Here is a 15,718-nt window from a genome sequence, read left to right on the forward strand (position 1 = left end):
ACATTTTAAGCAAGCATAACTCAAAAGCCAGAAACTATAAAGGAAAAGACTAATCTACATGATGATAAACCAATCAAAAACTTCTAAAAACCCATAAACAATGTAAACAACACACTTTGGGAAATATTTACAACACAGATGATGAAATTAATATCCCTGCAAAACAAACTCTTACAAACTCCCCACAATAAGAACATGCTAAGGCAACAATGCAGGTACAGGCACATCACAAAACTACTTACAAATTCACAAATTAAGAAATACCAATAGCCAAAAGACATCAACAGCCGGTTGGCTGCATTCATAATCAAAGTGCAAATAAAAATATCAGTAAGATTCTACTTTCTGCCTATTAAACTGACAAAGACAGAATCCATTGGCTCAGTGCTGCCAAACAGGAGAAAAAAGTGCTTTCATACAATATTATATCTTTCTAACGGCAGTCTGGAGATGTATATAAAAAATTTAAAGATGAACATCGATGAGTTCATAAATTCCACTACTAGGAATTTATTCCCAGAGAGAAAAATAAATCAAATGTACAAAGTTTCTTTGTATAAGGATGTTCTTCCCAGTGTTGGTTATTAAGAAACTAGAAATATAACTGTCCTTCAATAGAAATTTAGCCAAATAAACCATGGAATATTCTTATATTAGAATACTATCTAGTCATTTTAAAAGGTGGAATTTGTATGTATGTATGTATGTATATCATTTGTTGATATAAAAGAATGATATCCTGTGAAAAGCACGGCATGTTATCATTATATCATTTGTATAAAATTGTAGAGATAGCTATACATCTGCAAAGGTGGAGACCCAAATGTCAACAGTGGTTGTCCCTGAATGGTGGGGACCAGGGGTGATATTTTCTTCTCCTTTCTATTTCCTCCATTGTCTAATTTTTTTATGTGTTATATTTATAATCAGAAAAAAAACAATAAAGCTATTTTCATTTTGAAGGAAATAAAAATAAAGAACTAAAAATAAAACCAACAGATCAGAAATCAATAGTGTTAAAAAGCTACCTACCAACGCATTTTCTGCAATGTCTACTTGGAAGAACTTTCCAACAGTTTCCTGCAATGGAATAAAATTAATTAGATAATACAAAACAAAAGCCTACTAACAAAACAAAATAACTACTGAAATTGCTCAAGGAGAAAGTGATAATTCGTAGGTAAATTTTTAGCTTTGTAAGGGTATTTTCCTGCAGTAAAACCAGTATAGTACACAACTAGCTTTAATCACACATAGTAAGTTACACAGATTTAAATTTAAACAACCATGCCTATATTTAATACATTTAACTATACTTAATAAAATACACAATCCAGGTGTGAGTAATCAACATCCTGAGTTTACTCCAGAGGATTAAGACTTATGTGTGCTGAGAACTGGTCCCCGCTCCTGGGCCACAGAAGTCCTGGATAGTTTTCCTCCCTCTTTTAGCTGTTCATTCAAAGAGTTTACACAGAGTAAAGAAAAGACTTAATAAACACAGATACTTGGGAGCAGGGCGGGGGGGGGGGGGGGGTATAGGGGTTCGCTGGTTTCATTTTCCCTGTTTCATGTCTCCCCTCTTCTTTCCAAAAGGAAAAAGCACTGCACCACTTCTTTCCTAAGACTGACACTTTCCACTATGCTCTTTTCTACAGGATCCTGCTCCCTCCATCACCATCTCTATCAAATCTTTCATCTATCTCTTCTGTGTCTCTTTCCCTCACCTCGAAACAGTCATGAGCCTCCCAATCTGGAAAGATCTCCTCACCTCTAACTACCTTCTGGTTGTTCTGTCTGCAATCTGCAACTCTAATTCTCACCAATGTCTTTCTCCTTAATTCTTGATGTCTATTCCTACTCTCCCTGCTCATGCTATTTACAAAGATTACTAACAACCTAATCAACTACAACAGTGTGTCTCCTCTCAAGTCCTATTTCACTTGACCTGTCTGAAGTCCAGCTCTGTTGTAGTCCTCCCCTCCTCTGTTAAAGAAGCCAATCCTTTCCACTTCATGCACACCCCCTTCTTAAAGAACCTCCTGGCCACAACTTGAAAGGATACCCTATCATTACCTGGCCACTGCTGACTACCCAAGTGCAACTGCCAAGTGGCAGAGCTAAATTTGAAATCCCTATCTGCCCAAGTTCAAGGCAATGCTCTTAACCTCAACACCCCAATTCCAAGTACACATTTCCAACTACCTGTCAGACATTAACACTAATATAGTCCACTATTACCTCAAACTCAGCAAATCTAAAACAGGAACAGCCTGTGCTCCTTGCCCCACCACATCCCCTGACTTTTTCCAGTCAGTGAGGGAATAACTTCAAAGTTACTTTGTATTTATTCATGTAATGTTCATTTAATAAATCTTCATTGTGTATTCTAGGTACTGGGAATTTAGCAGTGACCAAAAACGAGCAAGTGTATGGAGTTTACATTCCCTAAGAGAAGACAGACACCAAATAAACAAACACATCAGGTGCTAAAAAGTGCTGTGGAAACAAATAAGGCAAATACCCAGCGGAGAATGGGGACCTTATTTTATAGAATGGTCGGGGAAGGAATTTTTGATGAGGGGTCATTTAAGCAAAGACCTGAAAGAGGCGAGGAAGTAAGCCCCACAGATATCTTAGGGAAGAACACAAGAACAACTATAATGCAAAGCCCTGGCCAGTTTGAGAGTCACTGAGGTCAGGATTGCTGAAAAGTAAGGAATGAGGAGAAGGAAATGAGGTCAGGGACATGTTAGGGAGCCAGATCACTGAGGGCCTTATGGATTAAGACTGGCTTATTACTGAGTTAGATAAGAAGCCAAAAGTTCTGAGCAGAGGACTGGCAATGAACTGACCTGTGCTTTAAAAGGATTACTTTGCTGTGAGAATGGACTACTGGGGGCAAAGGTAGAAGCAGGGAGGTCATTAAGGGGCTACTGCAGTGTAGACCAATATGATAATAGTGAAAGTGGTAAGAAGTAGTAGTTAGGGATATATTTTGAAATCCAAATAAAATTTGCTGATGGATTCAATGTGGGAGGGGAGGACACAAGAAGAATCAATGAATAAGTTTTCTGGCCTGAGCATTGTTTGTGTTTGTGGAGCCTCTCACAACCCCCTCCCACCACCCCGGCCCAAGTGTATGCTTTTTCGAAGTAGATTTTACACAGAAAGCCCACTTTAATTGGTGTCCAACACAGTATCATATATACAGGGGTTAAAACAATAAATGTCTTTATGTTCTGAATTAGAAAATGCAAAATAAAATGGTATAAGCCTTAACAATGGCTACTTATAAATACACAAAGATTTCTAATCAAATGATAAAATATTTTTCCCAGCTAAAAAATTAGTTCAATCACATTTTCCAAATGAATGTCGATCTGATTTTAATTTGAAGTATCAAAAACATCTGCACAGAATGGGAATGAAGAGCAACATATCTTACATAGACTTAAACTATAGGTAGGAATCATTATAGAAAATGGATTGAAAAAAAAAAAAGAAAAGCCACTTTAAGAAAAAAATACTTAAGAGGAGACACAAAACAACTATTGGTTTGCCATTAAAAAAAAAAAACTTGGCAATTTTGATATAATCAAAATCTAAATATGATACAAGCTGAATTAAGGAAGACTTTAAGATTAGCCAATTTTATTTCTTAAAGTAAATTAAGTCATTGAATAGATATACCTTATTCAAATGCTGTGCTATGTAACCTCTTCCACAGCCAACATCCAAAGCAAGGGAAAATTTTCTAAAAAGTAGACACAGAAGTTATGATTCGTCTGTAATAACAGTCCATAAAACAGTTATTAAGAAGTAATTTTTCTTAAATAAAAACATATTAATGAATACAACTTTCAAAAAGTTATATTATCTGCCTTTTCTGCGTCACCTCACAAGCTATTTCTACCAGAGAACATATTGAAAGAGCAAGTCTGTCTGGTACAGACATTCACAGGACCCCACAGTTAACCAGCTTTCCATGAGGCTGCTCCAAGATATGAATTCAAAGAACAAATTTGGTAGGAGTATTTCAATTTGATAATATATCCAAATAAAGAATGAAGAGAAGCTAATGTAAATTAACATGAAAATATCTGCATACTTATTTAGAACTTACTAATTATCTTTTTCTCAAATTTGTTGAGGCAACAGGTGACTTAAAATCATCATGTAAAATATCATGAACTATTAATATGTTAAGCTAAACACAAAACAAAACACCAACTAAATAGTAGCTAACTTTTACTGAAATCTTACCAGATTCAAAGCAATGTGCTATGTGCTCAAAGTAACTCAACCCAAGGTCACTCAACTAATAAGCAGCAGTCAGAACTTGAATTCAGTTAGTTTGAATCCTGGAACCAAAACTACTACCCCTATGCTATGTTGTCTTCTCTAAATAAATGTCATACTAAACCACACCAGTTAACACATCTAAGTGTAGGCCATCCACAGGTTTAAGAAAAATTTGTGACAAGAAAACTTAAAATTGCATCCATTAATAACATATTTTCTATTGGAACCAAAAGAGTCCTTTTCCAATTTCTGTCAAAAACCTATGTCAAAAATATAGAACACCAGTACACAATTGGAGAACTGGTGTGAGAAAGAACTGTTTATTTACAAAATGCTCACTATCTTGACTGTGAACACAGGCAGTGTGACATGTTGAAGTGCACAGCTTTGGGATGAGAAAGATGTGACTTAGAATTCTGGGCCAGCAATGTACTGGTTCTGTGACCATAGACAAGTGACTTAATCTTACTGAATCTGTTTCCCCATCCATAAAATGGAAAAGTCACTACCTCACTCGAGAGAATTTTATGAAATGGTGCATGGAAAGTATCTAGCACAGTACAAATGCTCAACAAATGTTGGTTATGAGTTGCTATTATTATCATAAGTTGTAACAGTATTAAGTGGACCTCAGATACCACAAACAAGACATTTAATAATCTGCAGGGCTAGTTTTTAAAAATCAACAAAAGATCAGGGTGGACAATACAAACTATACTTTGTAACAATAGAACATTACTTCAAGAACATTTACACTGGTACTTTTTTTTAGACTGGTATTTTTAATGATTTAATTCTAAAGAGTTAATGTTAGTTTAAGACATGCCATAATCACAAGTCTCTCTGTAAACGATGTTTTGCTCAGTACTAAGGCATACTAAGACATACAAAGACTGTACAATCCATACTGACTTAGAAAATTCAATGTTTCATTTTTAATAAATGGCCTAAAATCCAAGCAAATGTAGAGAACTATTTGTTTCATTTCCTAATAAAACAGATGAAATGGGGGTAACTATTTGTAACAATGAAGCATTTTTTCTTACCTTATGAAGTTAATTCATACCAAGATTCTAAGTAGCAAGAATATCTCTAAAAAATTACTGTTTTTGATTTTATAAAATTCCTTTTATAGACAAATGTAATAAATTCATCCCATGTTGGTGTAATTTAACCAACAATTTAACCACAATGTTTTCATTAGTGGCTTTTGGCCAGATGAAATTGGATCAGTCATTCAGGCTCAGAGAGAAGCTAGGAGTTGTGCTTTTTTTTTTTTTTTTCCAAGAATGAAATAAAAAGAACACTTGTTCTCCTATATATTATATATATGTGTATATTATAAAGGAAAGACTTAGAGTGTGATTAACATTGAGAATCCTGGTAATAAATTCCTCTAGATTCTGCCATACATTAAGCTCTCAGCATTCAATCTCTTGAATTTCCAGTCAAAAAATTGTATTTTATTATGATAATCATCACTTACCTAGCTATGTCATATACGCGGTCTGCAATCCGGCTTCCAACCTGAAGGATTACAAGCAGCAATGATGTATATAAATCGAGTACGCATAACAGAGAAGCGACACTCTTTTTACAGCATTCAACAATCCATAGGTTACTTATGTTTCAACATGCTGATAAGTACTTCTCCCTATCCCATTTTCAATCTGACCACAAATTATAAATAGGAACATAATTATTAAATTACCCTAGGAAACAGATTGAGGCAAATTACTTCAGAATATCAAAACTATAATTTCAACACGTAATCAAGATAAAAAAATTAATGAAATATTTTGCATCCTTTTTTCAGTTACTGAAATCCAGTGTATTTTACACTTAACAGCACATCTCAGTTGGACTAGCCACATTTCAAGTGCTCAATAGCCAAATGGGGCCAGAGATCACCATACTGAATGGGCAGCTCAGTTAGACAAGTAAATCCGAAGTCCTCATCTCTTACCGCCCTAATAACACGAGTCCTCTCGGCCTGACCTCCTCTTCCACTCTCCTCTTCACGGAAGCTTCACTGGAGGCCTCAACAAGGTCCTTCCCGCCTCACGGACACTTGTCCTTCTCTATGATTACAAGGCTACTCTCTCCAGATCTCAGCTTGCCTCATCATGTCCTCTGCCTGAGCGGCCTTCTCTGACCATCGGAGTCCTCACCCCACTTCACTTTAGTACCTCACCTTACTTTGGCTGAAATTACATTTCTTGTTCATCTACTCCCATAAGAATGAAACCTCCTGAGGGTAGTGGTCTTACTCTGCCCATAACATACATGTACAAAATTCAAGCGATATTTGCTGAGTGAGTGAGTGAGTGAATGAACAGCTTACAAATATCCCGGTCCACCCCTTCAGGGATTACAGTAGAGGCTCAGGCAGAACGGCTGCTCAAGGTCACACGTGATGTGGGGTCTGCTGGGGCCTGGCCGGAGCCCCCGGACTCGGAGCCAGAGCTCGGCGTCGCCCTTCCCCTGCTGCCGCGCGGACTCACCTCCTCCTTCAGATAGTCAAACTTCATGGGTTCGGGCTGCCGGGCCGCCCAGTTCTTCTGTTTTCTCTTCAAATCCCGGTCGAAGATATTTAGGGCTCTGGGCGAGGTGCTGCCCGGGGGAGAGACGCCGGAAGCAACCTTTCTAAGGCCGAGGTTCTTTGCTGGGACCCCAAACACCAGAGGTCTCCGCCGCCACAGACAGAGGACGCCTAACCGCAACATCTCCCCCCGGTAAAGCAGGCGCATTTACGTTGCGCCTGCGCCACCGCGGCTCCGGCGCCTACGCTACGGGTCGCCGCAGAGGTAAAGGGAACGTAGTTTGGACCAGTTCTCTTGCCGTCCCGGAGGAGCGTCCCGCGGAGGACTCTGGGTCTGCGTTGCATGTGAGACGCGACGAGGAGGTGAGTAGGGTTGGATTTCTGAAAGGGCTGCAGGGGATCCCGAACTAATCTCTGACAGGGTCTCCTTCGGATTCACGGAGGGGTTACCCCCTTTTCCCTTGCCATTCCGGTCTCGTTTTTCAGACTTCCTTGATCCTCCCCAGGGTCCTTTTGAGGGACCTCAGTCCGTAGCTGTGCCCTGAGGTTTAAGGTTGGGTAGGAGATCGTCGTTCTGGGACCACCCTGGTGTTCTCCGCGTTAGAGGGTGGGTACAGGAGAGAGTGCGCTAAGGAAATGAAGGTGGGGGTCAGAAGGTGACGTCAGGTCGCCCTTCTCTGCCTGAATATCTGACGTTTATCGAATGCTTTCAGCGTAAACATTAATACTTACACCTAATCACTAGATGAAACAGCTATTCCGTTCCCACCTGTTCAGAGGGTTAAATGATTAAGTGTGTAAATGCATCATTGAAACCTGTGATTTTTTTTTCTTTTTGGTTATAAAAAGTTGTTTTCAAATTTAAGGAAAAAAATAAGCCTTTCAAAACAAAGCACTACCCTGTTTGATTAGTTCTTTTTTGTTCTTAATAATCAATGACTCTTAGCTCTGCAAAAGCAAATCGAGATGTTAAACCATTAGGAACTATTTTCAAGGGAACAATACTAATCTCTCCCACACCTACAGAGTCTAGTATGTTTCAAGAAGAATCAGCCTGTTTGGGCCGTAGTTCTTATAAAATAAGAAAAAATAGAAAGAAGTGAAATTTATTAACTACGATGAAACTTTACCTGATTTTTGAAGGATGCTCGGATTCATAGAGGGAACTTTGTGAGCTAAACCTAATTGATTTGGGTCTGTTAGGACACTAGTCATGTAGAATTAAGGGCTGTCCAGAGTAGCATGAGGTGAAGACTAACAGAGAATGGGACCAGAATGTGAAGAAACAAATGAGACCAACTGAGGCTTGGGAAACTTGATTACATTAGCTTTTAACTTGTAACAAGTACAGGTATATAAAAAGAAATGTACAAACTCTGAGTAGTTGGCTACTAAGCATTGGCTTGCTTACTAAGCCAATTGGCTAGTAAGCATTTTGCCTCCCTCTGTAAAGCCCTGGAATTCTGTTTGCTTTTGCCTTAAATTTGTTTCTCCAAATGCTCTGTAATCAAAAGAGGATGTTCTGATTGTTTTTGCTTTTCTGCATGTGACTAAGAATAAGTTTGGGAAATGAAATTGGATGTGTTAACTTTGTGTACGTTTAACTTAGAATATATTGTGAATTAGTATTTTTTCCCAAAGCATCTTGTATTACTAATCCTTCATTATTATAACATTTGTTTTGCTTTTTAGTGTTTGATTTCTTCAAAGTATTTGTCCAGTCAGACATTTAAAAATGGCATCCAAAGAAGAAATAATGAGTGACCAGCGGTTTAGGAGGGTTACAAAGGACCCAAGATTTTGGGAAATGCCAGAAAAGGATCGAAAAGTCAAAATTGACAAGAGATTTCGAGCAATGTTTCATGACAAAAGGTTCAAGTTGAATTATGCTGTGGATAAAAGAGGACGCCCCATCAACCACAGCACTACAGAGGACTTGAAGCGTTTTTATGACCTTTCAGATTCTGATTCAGATCTATCTTATGAAGATGATAAAGCATTGAACCAAAAGAAAAGGAAGAAGAAAAAACCCCAGACTAACAACAAAATAGAATCAAAAAATCTAGATGAAGAGAAAAAGAGAGAAAGCAAAAAAAATAATCAAAAGGATTCTGGAGATAAAAATGATTTGGATAACTCTGACAGAATTCAGAAAATGGAAGAGTCATGCAAATCTAAGAAGGTAGATTCAAAAATAAGTTCTAAGAAAAACAGAGAAGAATTTACACAGAAAAGTACAACAGGGAAAAAAAACGTTGTTCAACATAGTACAGAGTCATGTCCCAAAGGAAAAGTAGACTTGGGCGTCTCTGAAATTGTGAAATCTCCCAAGCTCAAGTACTCTAAGACAAGAAGAGAAATGCTATCAGGTTTGTTGGAAAGAATTACAGATACTTTGATATTACATTACTAATTTTTATACTGATTTTTTTAAAAAGGAGACATGTAGTAAGAATTTCTATAGTATAATGAGAATGATCAAATGCTTATTTGGGAGATAAAGCTATGAAAGAAAGAATACCATTTAATGATTATTAATTTTTTATTTTGTGTTATTAATTGCTAGGAGAGAAAAACTTGAGGCTACACAATGATTGTGATTTGTGGTGGGGACTAGTGAGAGCTATGTTCTGTAACCAAGTAAAACGTTATATGTTGTCATCACACAGTAAGAACAGGTGTCTGAAGAGGGTTAGTAGAGTTGGGTACTCATTCATCCTTCATTCAGCTACGTGTAGTAACTTGTAATGTGGCAGATAAACATGAGTAAGATATGGGCCCCCATCTTAGGCCTACTACTAGCTTATATGATGTCTGTGCACATTAGAAAAAGTTACGCCCTTTTAGACATGCAGAGCTCCCAGAGCTCACAGTTTGGTAAGGGCCAGCAGCTTTGAGTGAAGCAGTTAGGTTTATTTCCCCTGAGCAGACACAACACGCCTGCAGAGCGTGTTAGTGGAGTTTGGCCTTGATTTCAGCCCTTCCTGGCCCTTTGCAGATCCTCTTTTGTAAATAACGTCCTGCTAAACTCAGCAGTGCCATCAGCTAAAGCGGCACTGTCTAATAAAAAATGTATAATTTTGAATTTTCTAGTTGACACATTAAGAAGTAAAAAAAACAGGTGAAATTCATTTTTAATAACATAATATTTAACCTAATACATCAAAAAGTTCATTCAAGATGTAATCAACTTAAAGTTTAATGATATAGTTTACATTCTATTTTCTTACTAATCTCAAGTATAAAATTTGAATGAGCCACATTACAAGTACTCAATTGCTACATGTGGCTGCTTGTACATACTGGACACCACAGATCTAAAGTAGAAGAAATTAGGTCCATAATATATGATAGAATAATGGTAAGTGGTATAAAAGATATTTAGCAGAGGGCTATGAGAATTCAGAGGAAGACGTCGCTCAAGATATGGCAACCAGAGAAAAATTGATAGGAGAAGTACGATCAGATTTGGAAAAAGTAAATTGAGGGACCAGAGCATTCTATATAGAAAGGACTTTTTGAGCAAAGATATGGTTGGATATGTTCAGAAGAGATAAGTATTCCCATTTGATTAGATAATAAGGTCTCTAAAGGGGTGAGTGGATAACACAGCTAAAAGTGGTTGTTTGGAACTAAGAAATGTCTGATTCTAGTTCATGCCTACTTGTTTACTTATTAAAATTTTGTGTCCCGTCCAGCAGCAAGGAATTTTGAGTGTTGGTGTTGCCAGTTGTTGATGTTGTTAATTGAAAATTGGTATTCAGATGAGCCCAAAGCTGGCTGTGATTATGAGACCCAAGGAGGATAGGCATCCAGGAAGAGCCTGAGAGGTCTTGACAGGCTGAGATTATATTGGAAAGGTAGGAGGTATCAGGCAGTAGATAGAATTCTAGATAGGGAGTAGGAGGTCAGGATGGGGTGTCATTTCGTTTGTAGTGGAACCAGGCAGCAAACTGAGGTGTAAGGAGAAGGGATAGGAGTTTGGTTATTGAAATTGGAGAATAAGATCAGAATAGGAACAGCAGCAAGATTTGTTTGATGCTGAGTTTGTGAGATAAGTTAGTCTAGCCTCTTTTAAATTTCACTTGATTTGGGGCATTGGATTAATAAAACATACCCATATAATCCTTTGGGTTGATTTTATAGAATCTTTTTATATATCTCCATTAAATTTTCTCAGTAAGCTTGAGAAATTAGGATAGATTAATTGGGAAACAAGACTAAAGTGATTTATGTTAGGATACACAGAGCTGGGCCTGCGACTCAATCTTTGAATCTTTCTTTCTACCCCATCATGTTTCTTCCAGTAACTTACATCAGTTCTATAGTCTAGAAAGGCATTAGGTATAAGTAAGGAATAGTGACTTTGTATATAACCATCTTTTGTTCATTATTCATTTGTCAGTTATCATTCCAGCAACTACTATGTGCAGGGGTCTTTTTAAGTGCTGCAAGGTACAGGTGATGTGGGGAGGTATGGTTTGGTATTATGTGTCATTATGATATGTTGATGCCCAGCACTTGTACTCCTAAGAACTTATTTTAATTGGGCATAAGTGCAAATAATATGCATTATAGCATTGTTTTTAAAATGTAAAATTAGCATAAATCAGGGGATTGATTAAATAAATTGTGATATATCCAAATGTTTATGATATATGAAGCTTTAAAAATAAGTTGCAAAATAGTAATAATGGTGTGACAAGCTACTTAAAAAAATTAATGGATACATCATAGAAAACAGATTTAGGGAATTATGTACCAAAATAGCCATCCAGGTATCTCTGCATGAAAAATTACTAGTCTTTTTATTTTCTTTATTAACCTGTATTATCTTAATATTTTTCCAATGAGCATTCATTACTTTTATAATGGGGGGGGTAACAAAGCATTTTTTTAAGTAGCAAGGTAAGTACTGTTTACAGTTACTGTAGAGCAGTACCATCCAGGAATAGAGAGATAATCCTACATTATCTAGTATTGTATACATGGTGGGCTCTGAGCAAATATTTACTGAATAAATCAGTACTCTGAATGTACTCGATATCAAAAATATTAAAATACTAGATCTTTTTTAAGTCTTTGGTGTATTGATTTATTATATAACCCAAATCACACACAAAGTGTGATGTATGTACCATTGTCATACAGGAAAACATGGCATATGTAACAAGATACTCAAAGTTTTTTATGTTAATAGATATGTATTTAGGAATAAATATTTATTTAAGAAAAAGTAGAGTCACTACATCACATCTGTGACATCAGAGATACTTAGAACAAAGCTAATTTTTTTAATTAAAAAAGATTTCAATTTAGTGAAAAACAGTGATATGCAAAAATCATGAAAATGGCATAATAATGACTGATGCTTGAGAAATAATTGCAGTATTAGATAAAGGTAGATCTCTGAGGTGTTATTTCTGAGCACGTTGCTTAAAAGTGAATTCTGGTGCTTGCCTCATAGTAACTCTCCTTCACTGTTGTGGTGTTTTTTTGATCTCATATGCAGAACTTATGATAATTCCTTTTTTTGGCTTTTTCACATCTCCTGGCTAGTTATTTTTTATGGTCCCCCACTCTCTTGTGGTACTAAAACAGAAGCCCATTTCTTTTCCTCCTAGCAGAACTCTTTCATTTAGTCTCAGATCAAATGGCATCTTTGTGAAGCCTGTCTTAAATACCTCTCTGCAGGCAAATTTAGATGTCTCTTCTGTGTTACCTTAGAATAAAGCTTCATTATTCAATAAAAAATTTCTTTTGGCTTATGAACAATCAGGAGCATAGGATCATGTTACAAGCCATCTCCCTTTTTCTTTTCCTGAGTTCAATGCCTTTTATTTACATAGTAAAGTAAGTAGTAAATAGTAGGTCAATGAATAACTATTATAAGATTATAGGAGCAAGGGAAAAACTAACTTTGAATTTCATTCTAAGCATTAAGCTTTTAATATTTTTTTCATTTCTCCAAATAGAGCTTTAAGCAGAAACATAAGCTCCAACTTAAAGATGAATAAAATGTGTGAGATACTGTATATCAACATACACATACCCATAGTAGAAAGAATCATATAAATTGCTTTAGAACTAGAAAATGAGGTTTTTCAGAGTTATGAGGGTTAAAAAAAAATCCAATATAAGTAAAAACAATCTTTCACTCTTCATGGTATTGCTATTAGTTACAAAGTTCAAGATTTAGCAGAAAACCTGTGTTTTGTCCTGCATAGGTGATCTTATCCACATCTCAAGCTTCTGTTATCACTACACATGAGTGAGTGAAAAGTTTTATCTCCAGCACGCAACTTTTCTGAGCTGTAAACTCATACAGCCAGCAGCCTTCTTGATATCTCCTCGTGTATGATTCCAAGGCACTTCAGATTCAACATAGTGAAAACTGAACTCATGATCTGCCTCTACCAAGCAAGCAAACTGTTTCTTTTCCAATATTGCATGTTTATCTATGTATCTACGTATCTATGTATCTATCTACCTATCTATCTATCCATCTATCCATCCATCCTCAAGCCAAGAAGCTGGGACTCATCTTTGACAATTCTAAAACTTCTGTGCCTCATACCAAGCCCCTGTCACTAATTACTGTTGATTTTAACTCCTGACTCCGAAACTCTGAAGTGAATCCATTAACCTCTTTGTATCTGTTTCTAATAATTTAGTGCTATCTTCATCTCTTGGTAGGAGTATTGTACTACACTTCTAATTTTCTAATCATATCCTCTTGACTCCATCTGGTCAAGTTTCTACAGCATAGTCAAGGTGATCTATCTCACTGTGCAAATCTGATGATGTCCCTCTTTCTGAAAGCATAGCAGTAGCTTATCACTGCTTTTATGACAAAATCCAAACCTTCTACATGGTTTTTGGAAAGCGTGGCCTGTACCTCGCTATTCAGTTTAATTTCTTACTTGACTCTTGGCCACCTGCAGTCCATATATTCTTGCCAGCTTTTTCCTATTCTTGGATCTTTGCATTTATTTTTCTTGGTGTTTGGAGCATTTCCCTCATTAATCTTGAATACTTCCTCTTTATCCTTCAAGTAGCAACTCAGTTGCACTTATATAGAGACTCCTATTGTAGCTCTTTATGTGTATGGATGTGATTGATTTTATTTGATCCAGACCCTTCCATCTATTCGCTTAACTAATAACTTCTCTTACCAATGATTTTATATTGAGCACCTAGCACACAGCAGGCACTGCATAATTCTGAACAAATATGTGAATCTACTTGTGTGATCTGGGTACATATCAAAATTTCTATCAAGTAATTTAGGCATGAACTTTTGTTGAATTTAGGGTTTGTTTGTTTTTTAAGTCTCTTTCATAGAAATTACTTTTACTGGATTTGAGGTCAGAATAACGTGATTTGAATTTAATTGTGTTTACATTTTCTTAATTTCTCCCTCCTTTAATGTTTTTTGCAGTGGTTTCACTAATGGCAAGAGACAGTGATGGTTTTGAAAACTCGACAGGTGGTAAGAGGTTTGACAAAGATGCTCTGGAGGAAGATTCAGAAAGTGCTAGTGAAATAGGTGATGAAGAATCTGAAGATGAAATTACAGGCATTAGTAGAAGTTCAACTGATGATGATGATGATGATGATGATGATGTTGATGGAAATGAAAATGATGAGGAGGAGGATGAAGATGAGGAGAGTGAGAATGATGATGAAAGTGACAGTGGTCCTGATCTTGCAAGGGGTAAAGGAAATATAGAAACTAGTTCTGAAGATGAAGAAGATATGGCAGATTTACTGCCAGAGGACTCTGGTTTTGAGCATGCTTGGAGAGAATTAGATAAAGATGCTCCTCGGGCTGATGAGGTGAGCTTTTGAATAAATAAGATTATATGTGATGAGCACGGTACAAGTAGCTTTTATGAATGGTAGAATTGATGTCATTAAATTGGGAAAAGATTTATTGGTAAATACTCTTAATGATGATTCTCATTAAAACTTCTTGATATGGAATTGATTGTTTTAGCTGGTAGTTTTTATTTCAGTTCCTACTGCACCTATTAGAAATGATATAGGGTAATCTACTTAACCTCCATGCTCATGCATGGGAAGCAAAATAGCTTAACAAACTTGGTTATTAAAAAATCAGCTGATTATCGTATTCTGATTCAAGAACTAAAAACCATATAAGAGAAAGTGTTTATCTGTTGACAGTTTTATCATGTGTGACTCAACCAAAGTTTTCTTTTTCTTTTTTAAATATCATCTTTATTTTTATTTATTTTTTTTTTTACATTAAATATAATTTATTGTCAAATTGGTTTCCATGCAACACCCAGTGCTCATCCCAACAGGTGTCCTTCTCGATGCCCATCACCCACTTTACCCTCTCCCTCCCCCCGTCCCATCAACCCTCAGTTTGTTCTCAGTATTTAAGAGTCTCTTATGGTTTGCCTTCCTCCCTCTCTGTAACTTTTTTTTCCCCACTTCCTCTCCCCCATGGTCTTCTGTTAAGTTTCTCAGGACCAAAGTTTTCTCTTATACATATTGAAACTATTTAGATAAATACTTATATTGATGATGTAAGAATTTTGGGGGAAAGAAAGCATTACGTTTTTTGTATATTTTATAAGTGTTGGGAATGATAGAGGTTATGTAATATTTAATTTTTCTCATTTCTTAGATTACACGTCGATTAGCTGTTTGCAACATGGACTGGGACAGATTAAAGGCAAAAGATTTGCTGGCTTTGTTTAATTCATTTAAACCTAAAGGAGGTGTTATATTTTCTGTAAAGGTGAGAATTGATTTCATTTTGAAGTAAATACTTCTAAACATTTTGAATCTGATCTTTTTTTTTTTTTTTTAAGTCATACTTTTCCTTTTAAAGAAAATAAT

At 36.4% G+C, this 15,718-nt stretch overlaps 2 protein-coding genes across 8 annotated transcripts in view; one reads left to right on the plus strand and one right to left on the minus strand.

The window, feature by feature from the left end:
• The window catches only part of NDUFAF5 (NADH:ubiquinone oxidoreductase complex assembly factor 5), a 62,660-nt gene that overhangs the window by 18,557 nt on the left and 28,385 nt on the right, over positions 1-15,718 (minus strand). For 2 of the 6 annotated variants that reach the window (XM_086701660.1, XM_086701657.1), the window contains exons 3-5: positions 5,792-5,832; positions 3,694-3,757; positions 1,033-1,080 (exon numbers count right to left, since the gene is read on the minus strand). In XM_086701660.1, coding sequence (XP_086557786.1) covers positions 1,033-1,040 — 8 coding nt within the window. In that variant the 5' untranslated portion in view covers positions 1,041-1,080; positions 3,694-3,757; positions 5,792-5,832. Of the gene's footprint in view, positions 1-1,032; positions 1,081-3,693; positions 3,758-5,791; positions 5,833-6,809; positions 7,110-15,718 lie in introns of those variants that run through there. The other 4 variants (XM_086701656.1, XM_025932040.2, XM_086701661.1 and 1 more) reach the window with 4 other exon arrangements.
• Positions 7,096-15,718, plus strand: part of ESF1 (ESF1 nucleolar pre-rRNA processing protein) — a 66,834-nt gene continuing 58,211 nt past the window's right edge. Inside the window, exons 1-4 of one of the 2 annotated variants that reach the window (XM_025932333.2) lie at positions 7,096-7,210; positions 8,540-9,216; positions 14,289-14,686; positions 15,504-15,617. In XM_025932333.2, coding sequence (XP_025788118.2) covers positions 8,583-9,216; positions 14,289-14,686; positions 15,504-15,617 — 1,146 coding nt within the window. In that variant the 5' untranslated portion in view covers positions 7,096-7,210; positions 8,540-8,582. The other variant, XM_086701655.1, reaches the window with a different exon arrangement.

The sequence above is a fragment of the Puma concolor genome, chromosome A3 (assembly GCF_028749965.1).
Source record: "Puma concolor isolate L17-30 chromosome A3, mPumCon1.1.hap2, whole genome shotgun sequence".
NCBI classification, from domain to species: Eukaryota; Metazoa; Chordata; class Mammalia; order Carnivora; family Felidae; genus Puma; species Puma concolor.